This window comes from Ochlerotatus camptorhynchus, unplaced genomic scaffold (assembly GCF_037179485.1).
Source record: "Ochlerotatus camptorhynchus isolate MF236.1 unplaced genomic scaffold, CSIRO-AGI_Acam_v1.1 ptg000639l, whole genome shotgun sequence".
NCBI lineage: Eukaryota > Metazoa > Arthropoda > Insecta > Diptera > Culicidae > Ochlerotatus > Ochlerotatus camptorhynchus.
In genome coordinates this window covers 3,246,836-3,270,113 of record NW_027041118.1, presented here as the reverse complement: position 1 = coordinate 3,270,113, position 23,278 = coordinate 3,246,836, and the positions used below count along the sequence as shown (strand labels likewise).

The 23,278-nt window shown below is 40.6% G+C and overlaps 1 protein-coding gene across 5 annotated transcripts in view; it reads right to left on the bottom strand.

Moving 5' to 3' along the window:
• otp (orthopedia) overlaps positions 1 to 23,278 on the bottom strand; it is a 175,720-nt gene that overhangs the window by 126,206 nt on the left and 26,236 nt on the right. For 4 of the 5 annotated variants that reach the window (XM_065237699.1, XM_065237700.1, XM_065237702.1 and 1 more), the window contains exons 2-3: positions 2,746 to 2,933; positions 2,505 to 2,663 (exon numbers count right to left, since the gene is read on the bottom strand). In XM_065237699.1, coding sequence (XP_065093771.1) covers positions 2,505 to 2,663; positions 2,746 to 2,933 — 347 coding nt within the window. The remainder of the gene's footprint in view (positions 1 to 2,504; positions 2,664 to 2,745; positions 2,934 to 23,278) is intronic. The other variant, XM_065237701.1, reaches the window with a different exon arrangement.

Genomic DNA, 23,278 nt, shown 5'->3' with positions numbered 1-23,278 from the left:
CAACCATTCGAAAGAAAACCATTTTATTGGAGGAATGGCCTATAAAATCTACAAATTCTTTGTAGGGGTGAAAAATCGACCAAAAAGTTTGAGATCGCACCATTTCAGCAAATTTGTTTTTACCCGTTCTTAGGTTATTCCTCCAATAAATTTCGTTTACTTTAAAGCCTCATTAGCCGTGTTGTGTTTCAGATCGATCGTGAGGTACAAGGCTGTACGCAGTTTGATAATTCCAGGCGTACACTACCGCCTTGTAAAACATTGGAAATAAAGTCTAAAGCGGCGCCGGTGGTGTACTGGTAAGCGTGATTACTTCGCACCCCAGCAGGCCTGGGTTCAATCCCAGTCGGCGCCGCCGGGATATTCCGAGGCATAACATCTCTGATGATGGAAGTAAAGCCGTTGGTCCCCGGTTCAAGAGTTGATGGGTCGAAATGTAGGGTCCAGGTGCGGGAGCTGCCTTCCTGGCGTCGGTAGCATTGGTGCTCAGCACGGAAAACAAGATCGACGGAAAATAAATCAAGAAAAAAAAAATAACCGCGTCCTTCCATGTTCTTTCATTGGCCCACACAAATACTAAACTTTGTTTACTTTTTGGCCATTTGAACGAGAACCTCTCCTTAAGCAAACATTTTCTCTACTCAATTAACTTACTCAAAAACTGAAGAAACGTTATAGGAGACATGCAAATTCTACACAGTTTCGTCACGAATAGCAATGTCGCACTATTTTCGATTTCGTCCCACTGTGTGAGGGGCTAATGCTTTTGCTAATGTAATCGCACTTGTTTTAAATATTTCCAGTGCACCAAAATTAGTGAAATATTGGATTTTGGTTCTATTTTTAATGCAGATTACGAATATGAATCTACCTCAATATCCCTAAACAACCCAATTCATAACGCCAGATTGCATTTACCACGTTCACACGTTAACTAAAATTTCAGTAAAATTTTACAGGGCTATAAGGACAGTGCCCAGGAGGTCAGAGGTGAGGCCTACAGCTTAGGCGTTTATTCTCAATGAACCGACGAAACCCATATTGGGATGTGTTTGCTCACCATCGAATGATACTGAGTCGCTAGAGAGCATTTTCAGCTCAAAACGGCTAAAATAAAGTTACCTTTGCTCCGAACCTTTTCAGATTTGATTCAAACTTTTCACATAGGAGAAATGGTTGTTATGTCGGCCTAAATGCCCCTAATTTTGGCCCATACATAAATTCAGCATTCGACTAAATTTTCAATAGCGACCAAAAATATCCATTAGTTTTCACAAAAAAAAATCCGCACTTATTTTGTATAAGGGCTTATGTAAAAAAGGGTTTTATTTTTTCAAAAAATCATACATTGAAAACGGTTTATTTGATCAAAATGACATATAGGTAGTTGTTGGTAATACAATTTAAATAAAAGAAATATACACTGAAAGAAAAAATCAGTGTAAAATCATAGTTGAAAGTTAAATTGTTAATATTTTACAAAGATCCCGCCTTCGATTATTTGGTGCAAAGTGTTTCATGGTGAAGTGTTTTCACCAAATTGTTACCACAGTAAAGTTGGTAATGCATCATTGTACTGAATGGAATTTGTGGGTTCAAATCCCACCAGTATTCGCAATCATGCTATACACTCGTATTCTGCTCATCATGTGTGTCTTTATTCTCAGTTTCTTTTCTCCCCTCCAAAAATACTAAACATAGCTTGACTTACTTGTCGATTAACCGAAACAAATTTAAAACTCAAACAGGAAAAAGAATAGCTCGGAAAGTCACAAACGCATGTTTCCTTTCATCCGAGTAACGGGAAAGATTTGCTTTATCTCAATGTCATGTGAAAAAATTGGGTGATTTAAATGCTCAGATCATTTTCATTCAGTGGGAAAGAACGGGTAATTGGGGTGAAACGGGCCTTTGAATGCAGGCATGATCGTTGCTCATCGATTTTGGACACGACCTTCTATAGTGGAACTACGGAGTTATGTGATAATTGATAGTGCATATTCAGAAATTATTCTAAGACGCAATAATGCAGATCAAGATATGATTGATGGCTTCTATTTACAAACTTACAAAAATAATGCTGGAGCTCTGATATCACTTGAGTAAGAATTGATACTTTTACTTATAATTGTTTCAATTCAACAGAACAATTCCTCTCACAAAAAAAGGATCATTTCTGAAAACGTGAACAATGCAGTGCGTTCACGGTCCACATCTAATGTATAACAAAGTCCGTCAACTGCAATTCAGTGCTTCCGTTTCACGAATATAGGAACGGCTTTATTTGCGCGCTCATTTTGGACACACTTGCCATCTACAATTTACACCCATACAATCCCCTGTCATGGTATTTTCAGCATGTATCTCATTTTACTAGCATAGATTCCATACCACCCCAACGTAACCAGCTCAAGACAGATTACAAATACGGCATGATCGACGTTTTTATGTTCCCTTTCGGAAAAATCCCCCACAAACAAAAAAAAAATAGCAACGCCACCTACCTGAACACGCGACTCGGTCAGCCCGATCCGCATGGCGATCTCCTCCCGCATGAAGATGTCCGGGTAGTGCGTCTTCGAGAAGCACCGTTCCAGTTCGTTCAGCTGAGCCGGGGTAAAGCGAGTTCGATGCCTCTTCTGTTTGCCATTTTTGTCGGTATGCTAGTGGAGAGTAAGAGAAATTGTTCACTTGCATGGAGACGACCGGGCAGGACCCAACGGCAGGACGCTCAGCTACATTTACCTGATCCTGGTGAATGTTGTGCGGTTCGCAGAGGCCACCCCCGCCGCCACCACCGGTCGATCCGCCACTGTTGACGTGCAACCGGTTTCCATTGCTGTCCGAGCTGGCCGAGTTTGGAACCGGACCAAAACTGTTGCCACCGTGCAGCGACGTGATGCCTGCCTTGGGCAGGTCGCACTCTTTTGGCCCTGCAAAAGAAAACGAAGAACGAACCAAAAAAGCCAAATGTTAAAACTAATTGCTCTTATTGATTTTTATGTTCGATTGTCCAAACCGATAATGAATAGCCCAACAACGCTAATTAGTTAAAGCCATGTGTGCTCTCCGGCTGCATCCTCCCGGTCTGGACCATTCCTGCCGGAGTGGATGGAATCAGAGAGTGCACACACTCGATTCTCATTACTTTAATGTCAACCCGTCCCGGAATTGGGCAAAAATATACGACACTTTCCAGTGGATGTAATAGAACGAAAATGCATTTTACCATCCCGCTTTTCCCGGACTTGCCAACCTTCAACCTAGAGCATAACGAAAACTTGCTGAAGCGCGTGACATCGACAGACACTTGTTTCCACTCACTAAAAGCAACCTACTGTGCTGTGAGAGCGAGCGAAGTTTGGCTGCGACGAAATTCTACTTTACGATAAATGCAATGAGCCCTCGGTGTGTCTCCACCGTCTGTAGAGTCATGCAATCCAGAACAAGGATTCCAACACACCTATAGAGGTAGATACACCATTTTCAAGCCAACGACGAGTGAGTCACGTACGGACGTTCATCTACATAAAACGTGGCAGCATAAAATAGGTTTTAATAAAATTAAATTAAACATTATCACCGCTTTCAACGGGTTTCGTTGGAACCCCTTGGCCATGCCATTCAAGCACCACTGGTCTGGTCGATGGGGGTAGGAAAGTGTTTTCCGGCTGGAGTTTTTCACACCTGACTGGAGGATTGCCGTCGGAGTTTAGCTGAATTTATTCCGGTGAAGGTGAGATTCGGACAATTGGAGCATTGAAAGTATGAGAGCAATGAAGATTTTTAGCTATTTTAAAACACTGGGAGGTGAGGTGATGGTGAAGTGACAATTGGGTGAGGTGACTCTCCATTTGATGTGCACGGACACTCACTACACTGTCACCACACCTGACCCGCCGCTAGGCGTGCCCAATAACAAAAAGATAATCCAAATTATGCATTGCAATCCATTATATGGAACGACGTTTACAAATTCTACATTTCTAAATATCTATTCACTTATCTTAATAAAAGTTTTTTACACTTAATTAAATATTGTGTCTACAGTTGCTCAAGTTGTTCTGGTTAGCTTAAGTTTAAGGAACATTCTGGGCGACACCGGTGGTGTAGTGGTAAGCGTGATTACCTCTCACCCCAGCAGACCTGGGTTCAATCCCAGTCGGTGCCGCCGGGATGTTCTGAGGCATAAAATCTCTGATCATGCCTTAAAGCCGTTGGTCCCCGGTTCATTAGTTGATGGGTCGATAGGTAGGGTCTAAGTGTGGAAGCTGCCTCCCTGGCGTCGGTAGCATTGGTGCTCAGCACGGAAAACAAGATCGACGGAAAGATAACGTTATCATGGCGCGGGGTGGATGGGGGAATTCTCCCCTTCCCGATAGTGCTCTTGGTTTGCGTGGGTGTACTTCGGTTCTCGGTTCGGTTTTTTAAGTAGATGAACAAAGGTTCAGCCGTGCACTCGTCTATCAATGGGTATTGTTGTCATTGGTTTACCTATCATTGATGATAATCGGGACATTCAATTTTTCCTATAGTAGCCTCCAGTTCTAGCGCACAGTTGAGTAGTAGCCTTCCCACGAAGAAACTGAAGAAAAAAGTAAGTGCAGTGATATTAATCACCTGAAGGATTCTGCTTTCTCAACGGTTGTTAGAAAAAGTTACCGTTAAACGGGGTGTCTTTGATCGCAGGGGAGACTTTGATCGCAGGGGAGACTTTGATCAGCGCTGAGCTGCTCAGGCATTAAAATTATCCCTATCCATTATCCATTATCCAATCTATCATTGGATATTATCGCTATTCGGATAATTTTGAAGCCTGGTTCGTTTTTGGGTCAATAATTCTGGAGAACTTTGAGATTTGGACGTGTTTGATTTTGTAACCAAACACGCGAATCACCGAATTCTCACAAATAAAAGCTCGATCTCGCAAGGAAACAATACCAACTGATACAGGAATCATTCCTCTACCTGATTGTGGTGTATGCTTTCGAGGTTGAGATTTAATTTGCGAGAAATCGGTGATTAGCGTGTTTTGTTACAAAAGTAAATACGCCCAAATCTCAAAATTCTCCAGATTTGTTAACACAAAAACAAAGCTCACGATCATCAAAACAACAACAATCATTACTTGTTGTCTGTGTCACACTCTGTCCTGACATCTCATCATCTAGTCACTCCGTCGACACTCAGGTTCCGAATGTCAGATATGAACGTCGCTCTTTCGAAGGATTGTCAGAACAAGTAGTCAATCGGGGTTTGGTGTGGTGAGTGTCAGCGGTGAGATTCGTTTAATTATGCTTTGGTCTTTTCCTTTGGCTACGTACGCTCTCGTGAAAATCGTGAGATTTTGCAACTTTGGTCAATTTGCTCAAGGAGAACAGGGCAATCGGTGCGTCCTTGCAAAACATCCGCAACCAGCAATGCCCTTGCTGTATCTCTTCGTATCCTCCTTTCGGATCCATCCACGGCAGTTTACTTGGCGCGTATCTCAGGAACCGTCGCTGATCAGACTCAACTCTTTCGACACCGTTGTTGAAGTGAGGAGTCCAGACAACCGAGCAGTATTCTAATATGGAGCGAGAAAAGGAGCAGTACAACGATTTAAGGCAGTAGATATCCGTGAAGTGTTTGGCAATCCTGAAGATAAACCCTAGATGTCTGGAAGCTTTATCGATGGCATACGAGATATGCTGCTGGAAAGAGAGTTGTGTATCCAGAATCACACCAAGGTCCTTAATTTGGCTGACGCGCTCAATTTCAGTGCATAACAAAACATACTTGAACATAATAGTCGCTTTTTTGCGCGAAAAAGAGATAACCGAGAATTTGGACGGGTTAACCCCAATATGATTCAGAATACACTAATCACCAAAAGCATTCAACTGACGTTGAAGGAAGCAACAGTTTTCAATTGAGTGATTTCGAAGGAAGAGTTTAAGGTCACCTGCGTAAGTTAATCGTGGTCCCTCAATAACCAGTTTCACGTCGTTGAAGTAAATCAGAAAAATCAGCGGTCCAGGTGATACCCAGGTACCCAGGGGTATGCCAAACTTGGCAGCGAACATATGGAACTGGACCAATGACAACAGTAAGATAGTGATCGGTGAGGTACGACTGAAATCATAGCAAAAGGCAGCCGTGAGCACGATCCGACATACTGTTAGAGATGTAGGAAGTAAGGCACAGCAAGTTAGTGACAGTGTGCAGCCTTTCTTATGTACTGGAAAAATGTGCGCTAGCTGCCAACAGGATTGGAAAACGCCGACGTCCACGGACCGTTGAAAACTGTGCAGCAGTGGAGACAACAAACTGTCCAAGTGCGTTTTGAGGAACGCCGATGGAATTCCGTGAGGACCCGGATTGTACGACGAATTGAGTTTCGAGGAACCCCTGGAAAACATCTCGGAATTGATGTCAATTCTGCTCATGGCTTGACCGGAGAGTGGTACGTAACTGGCAGCCAGTCGGACATGGTCGTCACTCAATCTCTCGTCCGTGAAAACACTAGCAAATTTTTCAGAGAACAGCTGACAGATATCTTGCGTAGATGAGGCCACGTTACCATTATGTATCATAGACGACGGCAGACCAGCTTCATGACGTTGTTCGTTGACAAACTTCCAAAACTACTTGGGACGTGACTTAAGCTTTCTCTGCAATCCATGTCGATATTCGTGAATGATCCTGACATAGTGACTTTGAAGGGATAGCGTGCGGTGCTTGGTGAATTTCCTAAGAGCGGTTCTCTTTCTGGATTTCAGTCGACGAAATTCGCTCGTATGCCATGGTGGATGGGTCGTATGATGATCAATCTTTTTCGGAACGAGTCTGTCAATGACATATGCCAAGACATTGGAAATGGTTTGAGCAGCGGACTCAATGTCAACGGTGTCCAATAAGTCGTCCCAATCTAAACTGGAGAGTAACTCGGCGATACTACCCTACCATGGTCGGTGTTGCGAAAATCGTAGGAAAAGGTTGCAGGTGAAGTATTAAAATCATGCATCAGCTTAGTACTTAACGTCACCAGTAGCGGCGGGTGGCGCCGATCAAGTCTCACCAGAGGAGTGGGCGTCTCGCATAAGAAAGGAGCTGTGTCCTGGAAGGTTACAAAACAAAGATGCAAACTGGCCGAGCTGTAATTGTCCAGAAGGAGCGATGCGTTGGAATAGATGACAGAGTGATCCATATCAGGATAGAGAAAGCCGTTGCGATTTTTTTTTCTTTGAAATCACCAGGAGATTGAAGTCACCAAACACAATAACTTCATCGGTTGCTTTAGCGGTATCCAGAACAGAGAAAACCGATTGGCAATGGGTTTCGATGAGGTCGGGAGGAAAGTAAACCGCACAGAGAAACAAGGTACGATCGCCCAGTTTGATCAACGTCCACACCTGCTCTAAGCATATCCAAGGCGGGAGTAGCCGTCAACATATCCAAGCATTATTTTCTAGTAACCTCGCTTTAAACCTAGAATTTAGAGCCACTTTTTTTTCCTCTGTTCGGGACCAAACACCACTGAGACCAGTAATTTGATCTATTGTAGTATATCCCGTGTCCTTAGTTTAGTGCATGTCGTATTTCTCCATCACTATTGAGAAATGATGAAGTATTCGATTTTTTTACAGTTGTCATTCTTGAATTTATCACAAGGATCCGACTCTAATTGAAAGGTCCCGCTATTTATACCATTCGGAGTGTTGAAACACCCTCCAAAGACGCGCCCCTTTGTCTGCCAAAATTGGATTCCTTAGCAACTAAATTAAGGAATGACACCGATAATAAACATGCATCAGAACCCTAGTTTTAACCACTTCAAACTAGGGAACAACGAATAGAAGATTAGGAATCACATAAATGAAGACTAACTAACACATTTTTTCTTTGTTTCAAGATCATCCTCGGTGGACAAAGTCAATTCTTGTCACTATCAACAAGGCATAAAAGTAACAAGAACTAAGATGTGTTCCTTGGATTACTGAAAAATCCTGTTCCCCTAGTTTGAAGTAGTCAGGACTAGGAATCGGTGGTAGATCTTACATCCCGTAACGTACCACGAAGAGGTGATCTACCCACGTTACGGGGTTATAGCCACTAAAATACCTCCACGTTTAGCTTTCCGGCTATTAGCAGCATTCCTATCGCAACGGATAACTTCGTAATCGTCGCCGAACACCTAACGAGAGAGCGTGCTTGAATCCAACCCTGTCTACGTGAGAACAATGATGTCGTAGCAAAGATCCGAGGTAGCTACGCGAAAATCGTCGACATCACAGTTGATACCACTGACGTTCTGGTAGTAGACGGATATCTCATGCTGGCAGTTGGCAGGATGGATGCATGGACTTGATGTGGCTGGTGCGGAGGCCGCAGCGGTATTAGGCAAAGGAGAGGCTGAATCGTCAATATACTTGCCAGTAATAGCTGGTTGGAAGATCCCCGACCTACATATATACTCAGGGCCGAGACGACTATGCTGAGCGCTGGTTGGAGTAAGCGCGACTGAGGCAGAGAAATCGGGGGCTTCCACAGTACTATCCACGATGCGTCTCGGTGGTGATGGTGGTGGTCCAGAAGCAGTAGAGGTAGTGTTTCGTAAGAACGGTGTGCAAGTAGGTCCGTTTTCGGGGAAACAATTTCAGAAAACCCCGTTTCTCGACTCAAGCGCTGGACCGAGATGTCTGCTGGTCGCTGGCGGGAAGGGTTCGAATGCGGAGAGTGGAAAAGGGGCTTCCTCAAGGCGAGCAACAAGAGTGCGTTCCAGTACCCGGCTAGTATCCGGAGACTCCGGGAAACCAACTGGCAGATGTCGTTTCTTTGGCACCTCTGAACCCTACAAAGGTTTGAGCTGGACGATTTATCTTTAAGATTATTATATATGACATTTTAACCAGGTTAGCAAACAAAATCGAACTGGTTCCAGCTACAGATGTAAATTCCCTCTAGAGTTTATAGTTGCTTCACAGTGATATAAATGTGGAAAAGCTCAGGCGTCCACCTCTTAGTTCGACTTTTTGTCCACCTAAAATATTCATAAGTATTACAAGCAATCAAGAGTTAATGAACAATCAACAAAGCATCCTATTACACTAGCAACCCCGCAATCTGATCCTATCATAATTTTCAGCAAAGTCAGGAATGCTCACGAACCCCCAACATTTGCCAGAAAACTTACTACAAACTCAAGGTATCTTCCAAATAAGCTTCAAAATTTGCATTTTTTTTTAATCAAATTTTAAATTCAGTCAGCGAGGTTCAAACCTTTGTAGACCACTTTTGTTTTAATTAATCTACTATTGAATATTAAAAATCCATCATCACCATCGTGGTGAACAGAAAAAGTTTTTGCAGTGCTACAATAATTATTAAAAAAAAGTCGTTATGACAGCTATCCATATAAAATAATCCGTTAGAGATAACTTCGTCAAGATACATAATTTGTCAATTCATAAAGCTACAGTACTGCTGATCTCCTGCAACTAAATAGTGTTTTCAATGAGAATGATAGATTGCTTGATTTATGTTTTCTTAGCCGTGAGGTTGCTTCTACACACTTAGAAAAAATCATGTAAATTTAGGTGCTCTGAGACTGACATATACGAGCGTCAATTTTGACATAAAATTGAGTCATAACAGACGCGAAATTCAACTTAATCAAACGTGTTTTTCGTCGAGCAACGAACTTTTCAGTCTCGGAGCACTTAATATTACATGACATGTTTGTTTACGTCTCATCTTTTATGCCTAAGATGGATTCTGTCACGTGTAACATTAGTTATTTCTAAGTGTGTAGTTGCTCGATTTATGAGGCGCCTGAGCCACTAGTTAAGCGTTGTAGGCATCATCCACTTCTGCAGATATCATTGAAATTGAACCAGGCATTTTCTTTTCGTAACACTATGGATAGCATTTCATATGACTACTGGAAGGCTGACTTCGATTGAATGACTGCCTTTTTCGAGAGCGTAAACTGGGATGAAGAACTGCGTGATCATGACGTAAATATTTCCTCGACTATTTTTACGAATATTGTTGTTTATGCAATCGATCAGTTCGTACCGAAGAAAACTCCAGTCATACCAACTCACCCTCCATGGTCAAACTCTCGTTTGATACGTCTTAAATCATCTAAACGGGCTTCTTGAAAAAGTTTTGCAAACTGCGAACTGACGTGTTGAAAAAGAAATACATACGCATTAACAAGCAGTACAAGCAGCTCAACAAGCAACTCTACCTAGAACACCAGCGTCAACTACAAAATAAGCTCAAAACTAATCCTAAAAGCTTCTGGAATCACGTGAAAGATCAACGAAAGGAATCGGGTCTGCCCAGCGGGGATCGAGAAATGTCTAATGTGGATGGTATCGTGGATCTATTCAGATCACATTTCTGCAGTGTTTTCGTCAACTAGGAGCTCTCTGACGAACACGTTTCAGATGCAGCAAGTGAGGCTCCCATACGTTAAGTCGTTGAATCTCATCCACCTTTATCGAGAGATGACGTTCAAACAGCAGGCCTTCGCTTAAAAAATTCTTCCAGTATTGGCCCGGATGGAATTCCATCTGTGGTGATTAAAAACTGTATAGGAGCCTTGAGCGCACCACTAGCATTTATATTCAACCTCTCGTTGAATTCTGGAATCTTCCCTGATGGCTGGAAGAATTCTTTTGTTTTTCTTGTCTTCAAGAAAGGCGATAAACAGTCAGTAATCAACTATCGAGGCATTGCGGCACTGTGCGCAGTTTCAAAACTTTTTGAGCTGATAGTTTTGGACTATTTTAAACACACTTGCTCCAGTTACGTTGCCTCCGAACAACATGGATTTATGCAGAAGAGATCCACTGCATCAAATCTCGTGCAATACACATCTTTTATAATTCGCGAGCTTGACAAAGGCGAACAAGTTGACGGATCTCTCTGCGGCGTTTGATAAAATGAACCACAAGATCGCTGTTGCCAAATTAGAGCGATTAGGCTTCCATGGTCCCCTTCTTAATTGGCTTCGTTCTTACCTAACCGGTCGTCAAATGTCAGTGAAAATAGGTGACCGTATTTCTCAGTCATTTCCGGTTTCTTCTGGTGTACCCCAAGGTAGTCATATTGGGCCGTTCGTATTTCTGCTGTATTTGAATGACATTCACTATTCAATCCGGTGTCCGAAGCTATCTTATGCGGATGATTTTAAACTGTATTTTGTCATAAAGGATCGTAGTGATTCAGTTTTCCTTCAACAACAGCTGGACGTTTTTGCTACTTGGTCTCACAAGAATAGGATGGTATTGAATGCTTCCAAATGTGCCATCATCACTTTCTGCAGAAAAAAATCACCCACCTGCTACCTGCCTTCATGGTCAGACACTGAATCGGGAGACTACAGTCAAAGACTTAGGAGTCATGTTAGATTGTCAACTAACCTTCAAGGAGCATGTGTCATATGTCGCCAGTAAAGCATCTTCTCAGCTTGGCTTTATTTTTCGCTTTGCTAAAGATTTCGGAGACACTTCGTGCTTGAAAACACTTTATTGTTCACTAGTCCGTTCGACACTGGAATACTGTTCAGTAGTTTGGGCGCTGTTTTACAACAATGCCACGAATCGACTTGAGTCTATTCAGAGGAGATTTGTTCGCTATGCTCTTCGTTGGCTACCCTGGAGAAACCCTGTACACCTCCCTAATTATGAAAGTCGTTGTAACTTGCTGAGCCTACAACTTCTCAGTGCTCACCGTGACGTCGCTAAGGCTGTCTTCATCGCCGATCTCCTGCGTTCGGACATTGACTGTTGTCCACTTTTGCAACAGCTTAACATTAATATAAGACGAGTCAATTTGCGAACCCACTCTTTCTTTACGATCCCGACTTCTCACACAAACTATGGTGCAAACGAACCAATTACTAGCATGTGTAAAATTTTCAATAAATGTTATAACTTTTTTGACTTAAATGCTTCCCGTGCTAGCCTTAAGTATTAATTTTATAAAGTTTTGTCATCCTGATTAAGTAAAGATAAATGTTTCCTGATTAAGTTTAAGTATAAATGTATCTGTAGGATTTTATGTTATCTGTTGATACGAAAAGAAGATGTTTTCCGCCCACTTGAGAAGGGGCAAGTTTGGTCCTTCTGAAGTGGACTCAAATAAATAAATGAATAAATAAATAAAAAAAATCACAGGATAACTGTTCAAAAGACAATTTTAACGTGTGAAATGCAGTTTCTTTTAAATTCTGTAAGTGTTGCTGAACGTTTCAAATGTCTAGGCATCGAATTGGAAACATTTATTATTTTTAAATATAATGAATTTTGTAAAGCACAAGTCAAGAAATGTGATGTTTTTATTTCAACCGCGTTTCTAGTATTATATATATGATAATCACTTCCCCTTTCAATTCGATTACACAAATATCGAGGCAGCAAATCGTTAACTACTCTAAAAATGAACACCATAGTCAAACATACTATTCTTTGCTTCACTGACAACCATTGTAAGGCGTCTAGCATCAAAGTTGAGGAAGTGAATCTATTACATCTCAAAATCAAACGCATTATTGTATCCTGCAAGCGCTGTTATCTCGATATTTGTGGTTCATTTGCCAGAAATAAAATAGAAGGGCAAACGTCTAGATGAGGAGAGATGATTGATTTGTATAGCTGTATTTTACTGGCAATAGCTAAATCGTTTTTCAGTCGACGTAGAATTCCATACTTCTTGTCAATTTTCTTGATTACATTGTCAATGTGAGAGTTAAACTAAAGTTTGTCATCAATAATCACGCCAAGATATTTAATCTCCCTAACGCAATTAATAGTCATCATCAATTACAACAGAGACGTTCTCATTTTCTCGATTCCGCGTAATTACCATAAATTTAATTTTACTTGTATCCAATTTCAACTGCTTATTCTTTAACCATCTACTAAGAGAACGCAAATCTTCATCATAGTGCAAAACGGCATCATCTAAATCCTTAGCTGCAACGAATAACACAGTATCATCTGCAAAAAGATTAATGTCGCAAAATTGTAAAACATGTCGCAAGTCATTAATATACAAAATAAATAACAGGGGCCCTAATACACTTCCCTGGGGCACTCCAAGGCTATTATCCACGGGACTGAAATCATTAAAAACAGTCCGTTGAGTTCTGTCAGACAAATAGCTTTCAAACCATTTATATGCAGTACTCGTAATTCAAAAGCGCTTGATTGATCTCAACAATACGGGCCTAGAAATTGTTTCAAAAGCGCGTTTAAAATCAAAAAAAAAACAGCAACAATCGTATCTTTACACTCCAAGTTATTTACAAGAATGACCTTTCCGATATCCCGATTGTTCTGGTATCAACAAACTATTATTATTTAAATACTCCAACAACTGGCCTTTAACAACAAATTCTAAAATTTTCTCTAATGTGTGCAACATGTTGATGGGACGAAACTCTTCGGCTTTAATCATTCGAGCAACTTTTTGAATAGGGACCACTAAAAATTGGAATAAACGTGGTCAATTAAAGTTCTACTGTGCCTGGATAGACGCGTATATTCATTTACTGTTTGATTTAAATTAAAAAAAACTCAGCTAAACGCTTCAAATGATTCGAATTATGGTTATCACGCCAATTAATATTAAAATCACCAGCCAATATATTTAATTTACTATAATCAAGGAATGTCTCGAGCCAGTTCTCTAAAACTTTAACAAAACGCTGGTCACTAGAACTAGGAGAATGATACAAAACACCATAATTACCCATCTTCATGCCACGTACAACTGTAATGCCCAAGAACCAGTTGCCATCAATAACTTCGATGGTTGTACGAAGGTTGAATTGAACTGATTCTTTGACATAAATAGCAACACCGCCAGTGTGTCTAGAATGTGATAAACAAGCAGCAACAATGTATCCCGGATTACTATACTGATCAAAAGCTTTGGTTTATACAATATAAGTTTCAGATAATAAAACTCAAAGAGGACGTTTTTCCTCAAAAATCTGACGTAATGCTACGGAGTTTGTTGACAACCCCGCAATATTCAAATACAAAAAAATCGAACTGATTAACATTCCAGGAACTTGGCTGCTATTTATTGAAATGCAAGCTGCTTTTCTTCTGATCAAAAAGTCTTTTATAGAGCAAACATTCCGAGCTAAATGCGGCAGGGTTGACGTCCAAGTTCATTTTCAAACAATTTATACATTTCAATACAGTTGACGTACACTCCGACGTTTTGTATTGTTGGCTGCACCTAGAGCATCTATCACAATTTTTGCAATCCATGTTCTTGTGCCCAAGTTCTCCACATTTGAAGCATCTCAACACATTAATCGCGGGAACTATCGAGCACCGATCAAACCCTACATTTACTTTTTTCGCACATAACAAACATTTATACGTATCAACATCGACTTCAATTACAACGCTAAACTTATTGTAAGTGAAGCGTGGATTTTCAAACATGTTCACTACTTTTAAATCATTAATAGCGATGTCTTCATTTTCACTTTTTAAGTAGTCAATGAAGACATCGGAGGAATACTGATCGCTCATGCCCACTATTTTCAATTTTGGCACCGAAGTGGGAACAACAGCACTATATTTTTCACCCAGATTGCTTTAAATACCATTTTTCACATCATTTAGATTAGCTCCTGTTGCACACTCAGCAATAATGGAGCCATCTTTACCATTCCTTAAATTACTGATTTTGTGTGTTTTTGGATCTAGCTGTGTTTTCAAAAACTTACGAGTATCTTCGCCAGCTTGTTTGGATTCTTTCGGTTTAATCACAATGACCGGACGAGTCTTATGATTATTAGGTTTGTTACTATTACTAATATTTTTATTTGTACTTGTACTAGCACGACTAGATCTTTCTACAACATCCTCAAAACTCCGGCTATGTCAAAGAAACATTATTCCAATTAGCATGGACAATTTGATTCTTCCAACGAAATGATGTTATCAGTTTGAGTTCTCCAAACAATAAAATGCATTCTTACATAAGTATATATTATTAACATTTCACCAACCAAAGTCAGTGATAAATAACAAAACATTTGACAATATTGACTTTCCAATGCATCTATTTACGAGCTCACTTTAAATGTTACATCTGTGGTAGCCAATACTGGTATGCCCTTCGAAAAGTATTGAATAAATATTCGAAAAAAAAGCACAGCTCTCCTGTGTCTCTTTGTTCAAGAATCTAGGTTACAACCAGTAGCCCGAATGCATCATTGCACTTGTCAGATTCCATCAACTGTAGCCGGGTCCCCGTCACACCACCATTGTTCTCCTCTGCTCTACCGTTTTCCAGACTTCATTACCATGATCCGTCTGTGTTGTGGTTAATTCATGAAAACATATATGAAATCTGTTCATTATTTTCAACCTCAGCGAGCGCGTTCTTCAACGCTCAGATCTCGTCTTCATTCCTGGCTGTTGTTGTGTATATCTCTCTCGCAGGTGTTAATTTTAACACATATATACGATTTTGGCTACCGTTTGTGGTGCACTTTTTGCTTCGTTCAAGACACGTCAAACAAACGACGTTCAATAAAAACAGAACATCGACGACGACGACCGCGACGGACGTGAACGTTTAGTTTGAAGCCCTGCCAGACGTGCGGACAGGTTCGTGACAGCCACATCGAGAAGGAGCTATGATTTCTCGTGAAGTCTTACAACCGAGACCCTCCGTTCGTCCCGCTGGGATCGAGAGTCTTGGCCGGTTGGCTTCGAATAAAATGATCATCATAATGAGCTATCTTCCCGGGCAGTTTGTTTTCTTGGTTTTATGATATTATCATTCAAGCTTCGAATGCATTTGGACTGCTGCCGTCGGAGTCATTCAGGTTTTTGACCACCAACTCAGCGTCACGGGTTTTGCGGTGGAAGAAGAAAAATCCAAAACGGGCGAGATATTGAAACTTCGTGAAAGAACGTCGCCAGTCAAGCGTGTAAACCACACACCAAGTGAGATTTTTCGAGTTGACCGGGTCCGTTCTTCTCAGGAACGTAACAATTTGAAGAGAACAATTACCTTGTTGTGATTTGAGGTGCGTTTTTGGGGGCTTAGATTTCCGTAGATCTTGAACGATAGAATTTGCTTTGGATGAAAAAAAAAAAACCTTTATAGATGGGAATTTAACACCCTCTTACTACGTTCCCAAACAGCGCCATTTCTTGTAAGCTAACAAACGAACGGCCAATGTTTGCCAATATGTTGACGACCAAACTAACCTAGCAAACACATTAAATTTTAACCAACCTGCCGAAAAGGAATTCACCGCCACCGCCAGCAGTCAACAAATGGTCGCTCGCAAATGCAAATGAAGACAAACTTTACTGGCCCATTCAAAAGAGAGCTATTAGCGATTTGCCGTTGGCCATTTCCCGTTTGCGGTGGGATCGTCGCAAAATCACAGCTTCCCACAGCACCTATTGACTTTGGCGGTAGTTACGCAATAACCGAAACTGTTACTCCGAAAGCTTTCGCCAATTGCTCGCATCATAAATCAAACGCGATTTGGTCCGCCCGGGTAGGATTTACAGAACTATGCGTCTATTTTCAAATGACCATAAATTGCGAAAGTTTTACGTCGTGCCGATTTGCCGCTGCCGGGCGTCGTCCAAAGCGATAACGCTTAACGTGTCAATGCACCTGGCGAATTTATTTCCAGCCCTGGTGAACTTTTATGATAGTTGTGGGGGTGTCAAAAGGACGTGCGGTAAGCTTCAATAGAAAATGTAATATTATAATTTGGTATAAATTAACAGCACGTGCATAATGTGTAGCGCTAACTAGTAAGCGTATGTGTGTGGGTGTGTGTGTAGTCGGTTATTATCACGGGCTGTCCAATCCACGCATACCTATAGCTGATAAGCTTGCTGACGGAAAAAGTCTCGCTGCGGCGGAGGTGGTCGGAGGGGTCGTGTCAAGATACCTACAGACTGGGGACAGCTTTTACAATTGCACGACCATTAGCGGCGGCAGTGTAAATTTGCATTTATAAAATGATAATTAATGATATTATAATTGAGCGATAACAATTGAAATTATGATAATTTAATTGACGAGACATAATTGAAACTGATCGCTGGTGACTATGTAAAGATGGTTAACATAGATGCCACAGCATCGATCTATGTTATCCGAACTATTTTTTTTTAAAGATGTGTTTCGCAGAATAAAGTCGTGAAATAGGAACGATACAGATCCCCACCATCTGATCCATTTTGATTCGACTGATTCTACTACCTTCCACCTCAGCTATTCAAACAACTTCCATCTAAAATTCGTTTGCTCCAAACCTCAAAATCCCCGCTCTTCCGGTTTTCTACTTGCGGGGGGAAACTGTATATCCATAGGACGCTGGTTCAAATACGGCTCAAAGGACCAAAATGTTAACGCACATTCAAGCGTCTGATGCATCGGTGCCGTGGATTGGTCAAGATCACTATTCGAACATAGAGGTGGGTTGCTGAACAAGTGCACTGATTCCTTCTCGGGTGCTCTAACGGATAGTTACAATTGTTCTTTATGACAGTCAGTTTATTGAACATGGTACACGGAACACGAAACACTTAGCTTCTGGTAAGGTATGCTTTACTGGACTGTATTTTGGACTAGAGACTTCAAATGCCTTAAGACTAATGAATAATTTATTAGGTAGTTCGACTGGTATGTTGAGAGATTTCTTTTTTATGGCTTTCGCAGTCTAGGGTTCTGTGGCCTTTTTCAACTACGCTCTAGACAGTATTGTTTTCCTAATCAGATTCATTCTGCTTAGTGACACAATCATTATTAATTTAATCAATATTAATTAATTCTGTTTCCAATCCCGTGGGGAATAACCTTAAAGTGCCCCAGAGAAGTGTGTTTGGGCCCCTTTTATTTATTATGTATATTAATTATATGCGTCGTGTTTAACGATTTTGCGACATTGATCTTTTGACGTAGGACTACGTCTTTGATTTCTATATGGGGGTACACTTTGTGAAAACCGAAAATGGAACATGTAACAAATTAAGAAAGATTTTGAACGTTAATAACTCAGCTGCCCCTGGTCCAATTTCAATAATTTTTTCACCAATCGATCAGAAATATGGCTACGCATTGATAACAATGCTTCCAAATGTTGATTTTCAACAAGAAACTATTGAAAAACTGGTAAATGTTCAGCATTGTCCAAAAGCGTCGAATTAACTAACAAATCCACCAATTACCTACATGCATATGCTGCTTCCCCAGCACAGTCGTCAGAGAGTAGTAAGCAGACGAAACAAGTCGAAGTGGCATTCGCTTCCGATCCTCGGGCGCGTGCGAATAAGGAGGATGGAATTGCGTAATATTTTGCACACTCATCGCCATATTCAGAACCAAACGCAAATTCTTTGAGATAACCACCATCCGTCGTCTGGCTCGCCGTGGCGGTGTCTGACGTATCTCCGGTCTGATTTACGAGGTGTGCTGAAGGTGTTCCTGAAAAATAAGATCCGTGATGCTGTCACCTACACTAAACACGCCAAGCGTAAGCGGCCATGGATGTCATCTACGTTTTGAAGTGACAGAGACGCACTCTGTTTGGCAACAAAACGGCTCTTTTCAGGGCCACCAAGCTTATTACAGTAAAGAGTAGGAATAGAATTCTTCTGCCTGTTTGTCCATATTCAGAACCAACGACCACACAAAATGCTCATGTAATCAAACTGGAAGCAGGGATACAAATTATTTTGATCACCCTTGATCAACTTTGCATCGCCACGGCCGGATATTTTCGATGGAAGAAGCAACAATCTATCATCTTATTCGACGAAGACGGCAGGAAACATTTGTGAAGCCGAGTTATTTACGAAAGAGAGTGTTGATGAAGAGAATCGATCAATGTAGATAGGACCTATTGAAAAGTGACGCGAGATTTGTTTTCCGTACTGAGCTCCAATGCTACCAACGCCAGAGAGGCAGCTCCCACACCTGGACCCTACCAATCGACCCATCAACTCAACCGGGGACCAACGGCTTTACTTCCCGAAGGAAGGCGTGATCAGAGATGTTATGCCTTAGAACATGCTGGTGGCGCCGACTGAGATAGGACCCAGGCCTGCTGGGGTTAGAGGTAATCACGCTAACCACCGGCGCCGGTATCTTTCAAGGTGATATCACGGCGAATGAGATCGACCCAAATTTGAGTTTAGTTATCTCAGAAATAAGAAATAAAGTGCAGGAACTCAGCCTCATGTTTTCCCAGGATTTTCCAGGGAAAAATTCCCGAATTTGAGAAAAGTAAAGATTGGATTCACTCAGTCTATTGGTACTACTCCGAGACATAGCTGGTAAATATCACGGCCGTCATGTGACGATGAGAAAACAGGTTCTCTCACTATCACGAGACGAGACTACCTAGCTTATTTTTCAATGATCATGCACTCTTGAGAATAATTCTTATGCGGTTTTGACATCAACATTTCTAGCTGATTTAGATGAATTGAAGCAAACAACGGTATGTAATCGGTAGAGTGAATATATTATTAAGATTTACTCGGTACAAGTAACTTTAATAGCATTAAATGAGCTAGTAATTACAATGATCACAACACTGTCACGTTCTGTCATGACAAAAAATTCGATGAGATTTTGAAGAAAATCTCTATCATCGTTTTCTCATCCAATGATAGTGACAGAAAGATCTCTGTAAATTTCGCGTGAGATCTTTTATTGAAAATGACATTTGCCAGCCCTGCTCCGAGACTGAATAAAATTTTCGTCAATTTCCTCATTTTCTGGCAGATTTTTTAGGTTATCCACAGGAAACCATGAGACAAATTTACTCATCGCTGAGTTCCTGCACTTATGGCGATTATGCCAGTGTCGCTACTTGAAAGCAAACTACTCATAATGGGAGGAGTCTTTGTAGCTTTTATACCACTTCAGCAAAGGTAGTTCAAGGTATCGTTGAATGGTTGTCTCTCCGACAAATTTTCCATCCCGGCAGGTATTCCGCAAGGCAGTTTGTTGGGCCCCTTGCTCTACAGCGTGTATACTTCTGACATTCCTCCCCTCAGAGACGGTTGAGTGTTCTTCCTGTTTGCAGATGATACTGCGATATCAGTCAAGGGCAGAATACCTCGCGAAATTACAAACAAACTACAACGATACCTTGACACCTTTGCTGACTATGCAAAAACTTGGAAAATCAAAATCAATGCCTCCAAAACCCAAACTATCATGTTCCTGCATAGGCAATCACCCAAACTGATACCGGCACCTTCTTGCACAGTAGTTATGGATGGCACAAGGGTTAAGTGGTCTGCTGAAGTTACGTACCTTGGGATGGTATTCGATGAGATGCTCCTGTTCCGCTCGCATATAGAAAAGACGTTAGTTAAGTGTTCAAGCTTAGTTAGGTGTTTGTATCCGCTGATTTCTCGCAGATCCCGCCTCTCTAGGGTTAACAAACTGGCTGTCTACAATCAAATCATAGCACCTGCAATTTTCTACGCTGCACCGGTGTGGGAATCAAGTGCTCAAACGCACAGGAACAAAGTCCAGGTGGCACAAAACAGAGTGCTTAGGATGATCCTCGATCGTCTTTTCGACACTAGAATAACAAATTTACACGAAGAGGCAGACATTCCAAAAATAGATTCCAGAATAAACGAAATTAAGACTAAATTTGCACACAAATGCAATGTATCAGAACATGCTTTGATAAGCAATTTGTGTATAGTAGGTTAGGTGTATATAGTAGTTGTAGTTGTAAATAGTAGTTATAAGTAGTTTCCCTTTTCCAATTTAAAACAAACCAATCCCACCAAGGTGGTCATTCTTAAAAACAGGCCTGATAGGACTAGGAACTTTAAATAATAATTAAAAAATTCAAAATGAACTAAAGTTGAAAAGACGCATCTGTGTCACTTGTTAATTCATACATGTAAAACCACACAAATACAAGAAATAAAGATCATTTAAAGTAAAAAAAAGGAATTAGCTCATTTTCGCTTCGGACGGCGTGGTTAGCAGCAATAGCAGCAGTAGGAAAGTGGTGGCTAGTCCACTCCTTTACACCCAACAAGCAACAATTGACTGGTCGTGGCAAAGGAGGAAAAGGACTGGTAAAGGAGGTGCCAAGCGTCATCGCAAAGTTCTTCGCTCGCCGTGGCGGTGTCAAACGTATGTGCGGTCTGATCTACGAGGTGTGCTGAAGGTGTTCCAGGAAAATGAGGTCCGTGGTTCTGTCACCTACACTAAACACGCCAAACGTAAGTGGCCATAGATGTCCTCTTCAATAAAACGGCTCTTTTCTGGGCCATCAAGCTAATATCAGTTAAGAGTTGGAATAGAATTTATCTGTGCCTGTTTGTCCATATTCAGAACCACACGCCCCCAATGACCACACAAAATGCTCTCCAGAGTTGTAATCTTGTAACCAAACTTGGAAGCAGGGGTTCAAGGGATTTTGATTGATTCTCTTAATCAACTTCCTCTTTGAAACAAATTACTACAAATTTGGTACGCCTACAATTCAAAAACGGAAAGAGCTGAGATAATAGATAATTGATCAATTAAAATAACTAAATGCTCTTCACATTTATTCCGTCCACTAGCGGTCCTACGTCAAGCTTCCGTTCGTGCCCCTAGGCACAGACCCTTCTACTTTTTTATTAGGGGGACTACACATTGGAAGCAGCCGTCTCCATGGATGCCTGCAACGGACGAGCAACGGAAAGCAAAAGCAACGACGAGACTTGGTGGAGATTTACAGTTGTTTTTTGAAGAAAAAAAAATGATTATATTGTGGCAACATCAATAACAAATTTTGACACATGCACACTGCGTAGGGACAGAAAAAGTTCATTGTTGCCAGTTATCAGAAAAATTGTAACCATGGGTGCTAAACAGTGCCAATGACTGTGCCCAGGTGTGCCCAAGCTTATTTTTGGCACACTGCACAGTGGTCCAGAATGCAGATTTAGGTGGAATGATATGTTTGAGCCTGAAATTGAAACTTTAGACTAAAAGTTTTTTCTACAAAGTTGTTCTTTATAGTTAGGCCCTCATTTTTATGACAATGAATTCTAGGGTGGTTCCTATTATCATTAAAATCAAAAATCTAACTTTTTTGTTTGAATAAATTAAGGTATACAAGGCAAAGTTATAGCTGAGCTAATTTCAAGCAACTTTTTAGAAAACAACTTTTTTGTGTATCTTTTATGGCCGATTTAGAGCTATTTTCTTGAGTTGAGTTAGGGTGGCTCTAAAAAAACAGTTGTTTTGCTCTAGTTTTCTTATTTCGAATTTCTCAGTAAAGGGTGTTCCTGGAAAAAATAGTTTTTTCGCACTTACTTTTTTATTTGAAATTTCTCATGAAAATCATCTTGTAGAGACTTTTAAAACTCTTTAAAACAAATGTTTTATAGAAATATTTGTTGTTTGTATCTCTTCTAATTAAAAAGATATACCGAAATAAAATAAAAATATGAATAAATTCAAATTGATTTTATACGATTTTTAAAAATAGCATACCTCCAATTTTTCATATTATTGAGAAAATCACACGCCCTTTCAAATGCCGTAAAAAACTTTTTTTTTTGTTTGCCCCTACCAGAGATATTAAAATTTGAAAAGTGTCGAAAAATGTATACCTTAATTTATTCAAACAAAAAAGTTAGATTTTTGATTTTAATGATAATAGGAACCACCCTAGAATTCAATGTCATAAAAATGAGGGCCTAACTATAAGGAACAACTTTGTAGAAGAGACTTTTATTCTAAAGTTTCAATTTCAGACACAAAGCATATCGTTCCACCTAAATCTGCACTTTGGACCACTGTGCGGAATGACCAACCCCTTGGGCAAACCCCACACGTATCAATAATTGACGCGTATCAATATTTATTGACAATATTATTTAAGATGTGAATACATATTGTCAATATCGATGTATTGAAATCGATATAGAATATATTGACAATACGATTATTTTAAATAAAAACAATCGTGTAGGGTCCTCTTACAATGAATAATATTCAATCTTAGATGAAATCATACTCAATTTAGGGTTGTTAACATGGACCGTGTACCGCCAACATCTCTGTTAAATCATCATCTAAACTATTTGGATCGTTCTATTTGCTGATTTAATTTTTGATAAAACGCAATGGGTCCATCGTTTTGCGCAGTTTCTGGATGGTCCAGCTCAAAAGAAAGCCCTTCTAGTGTTTCTTTTTTCCGCATTAATGCTGCAGACAGGTAAACAGGCTTCAAAATATTGTAAAT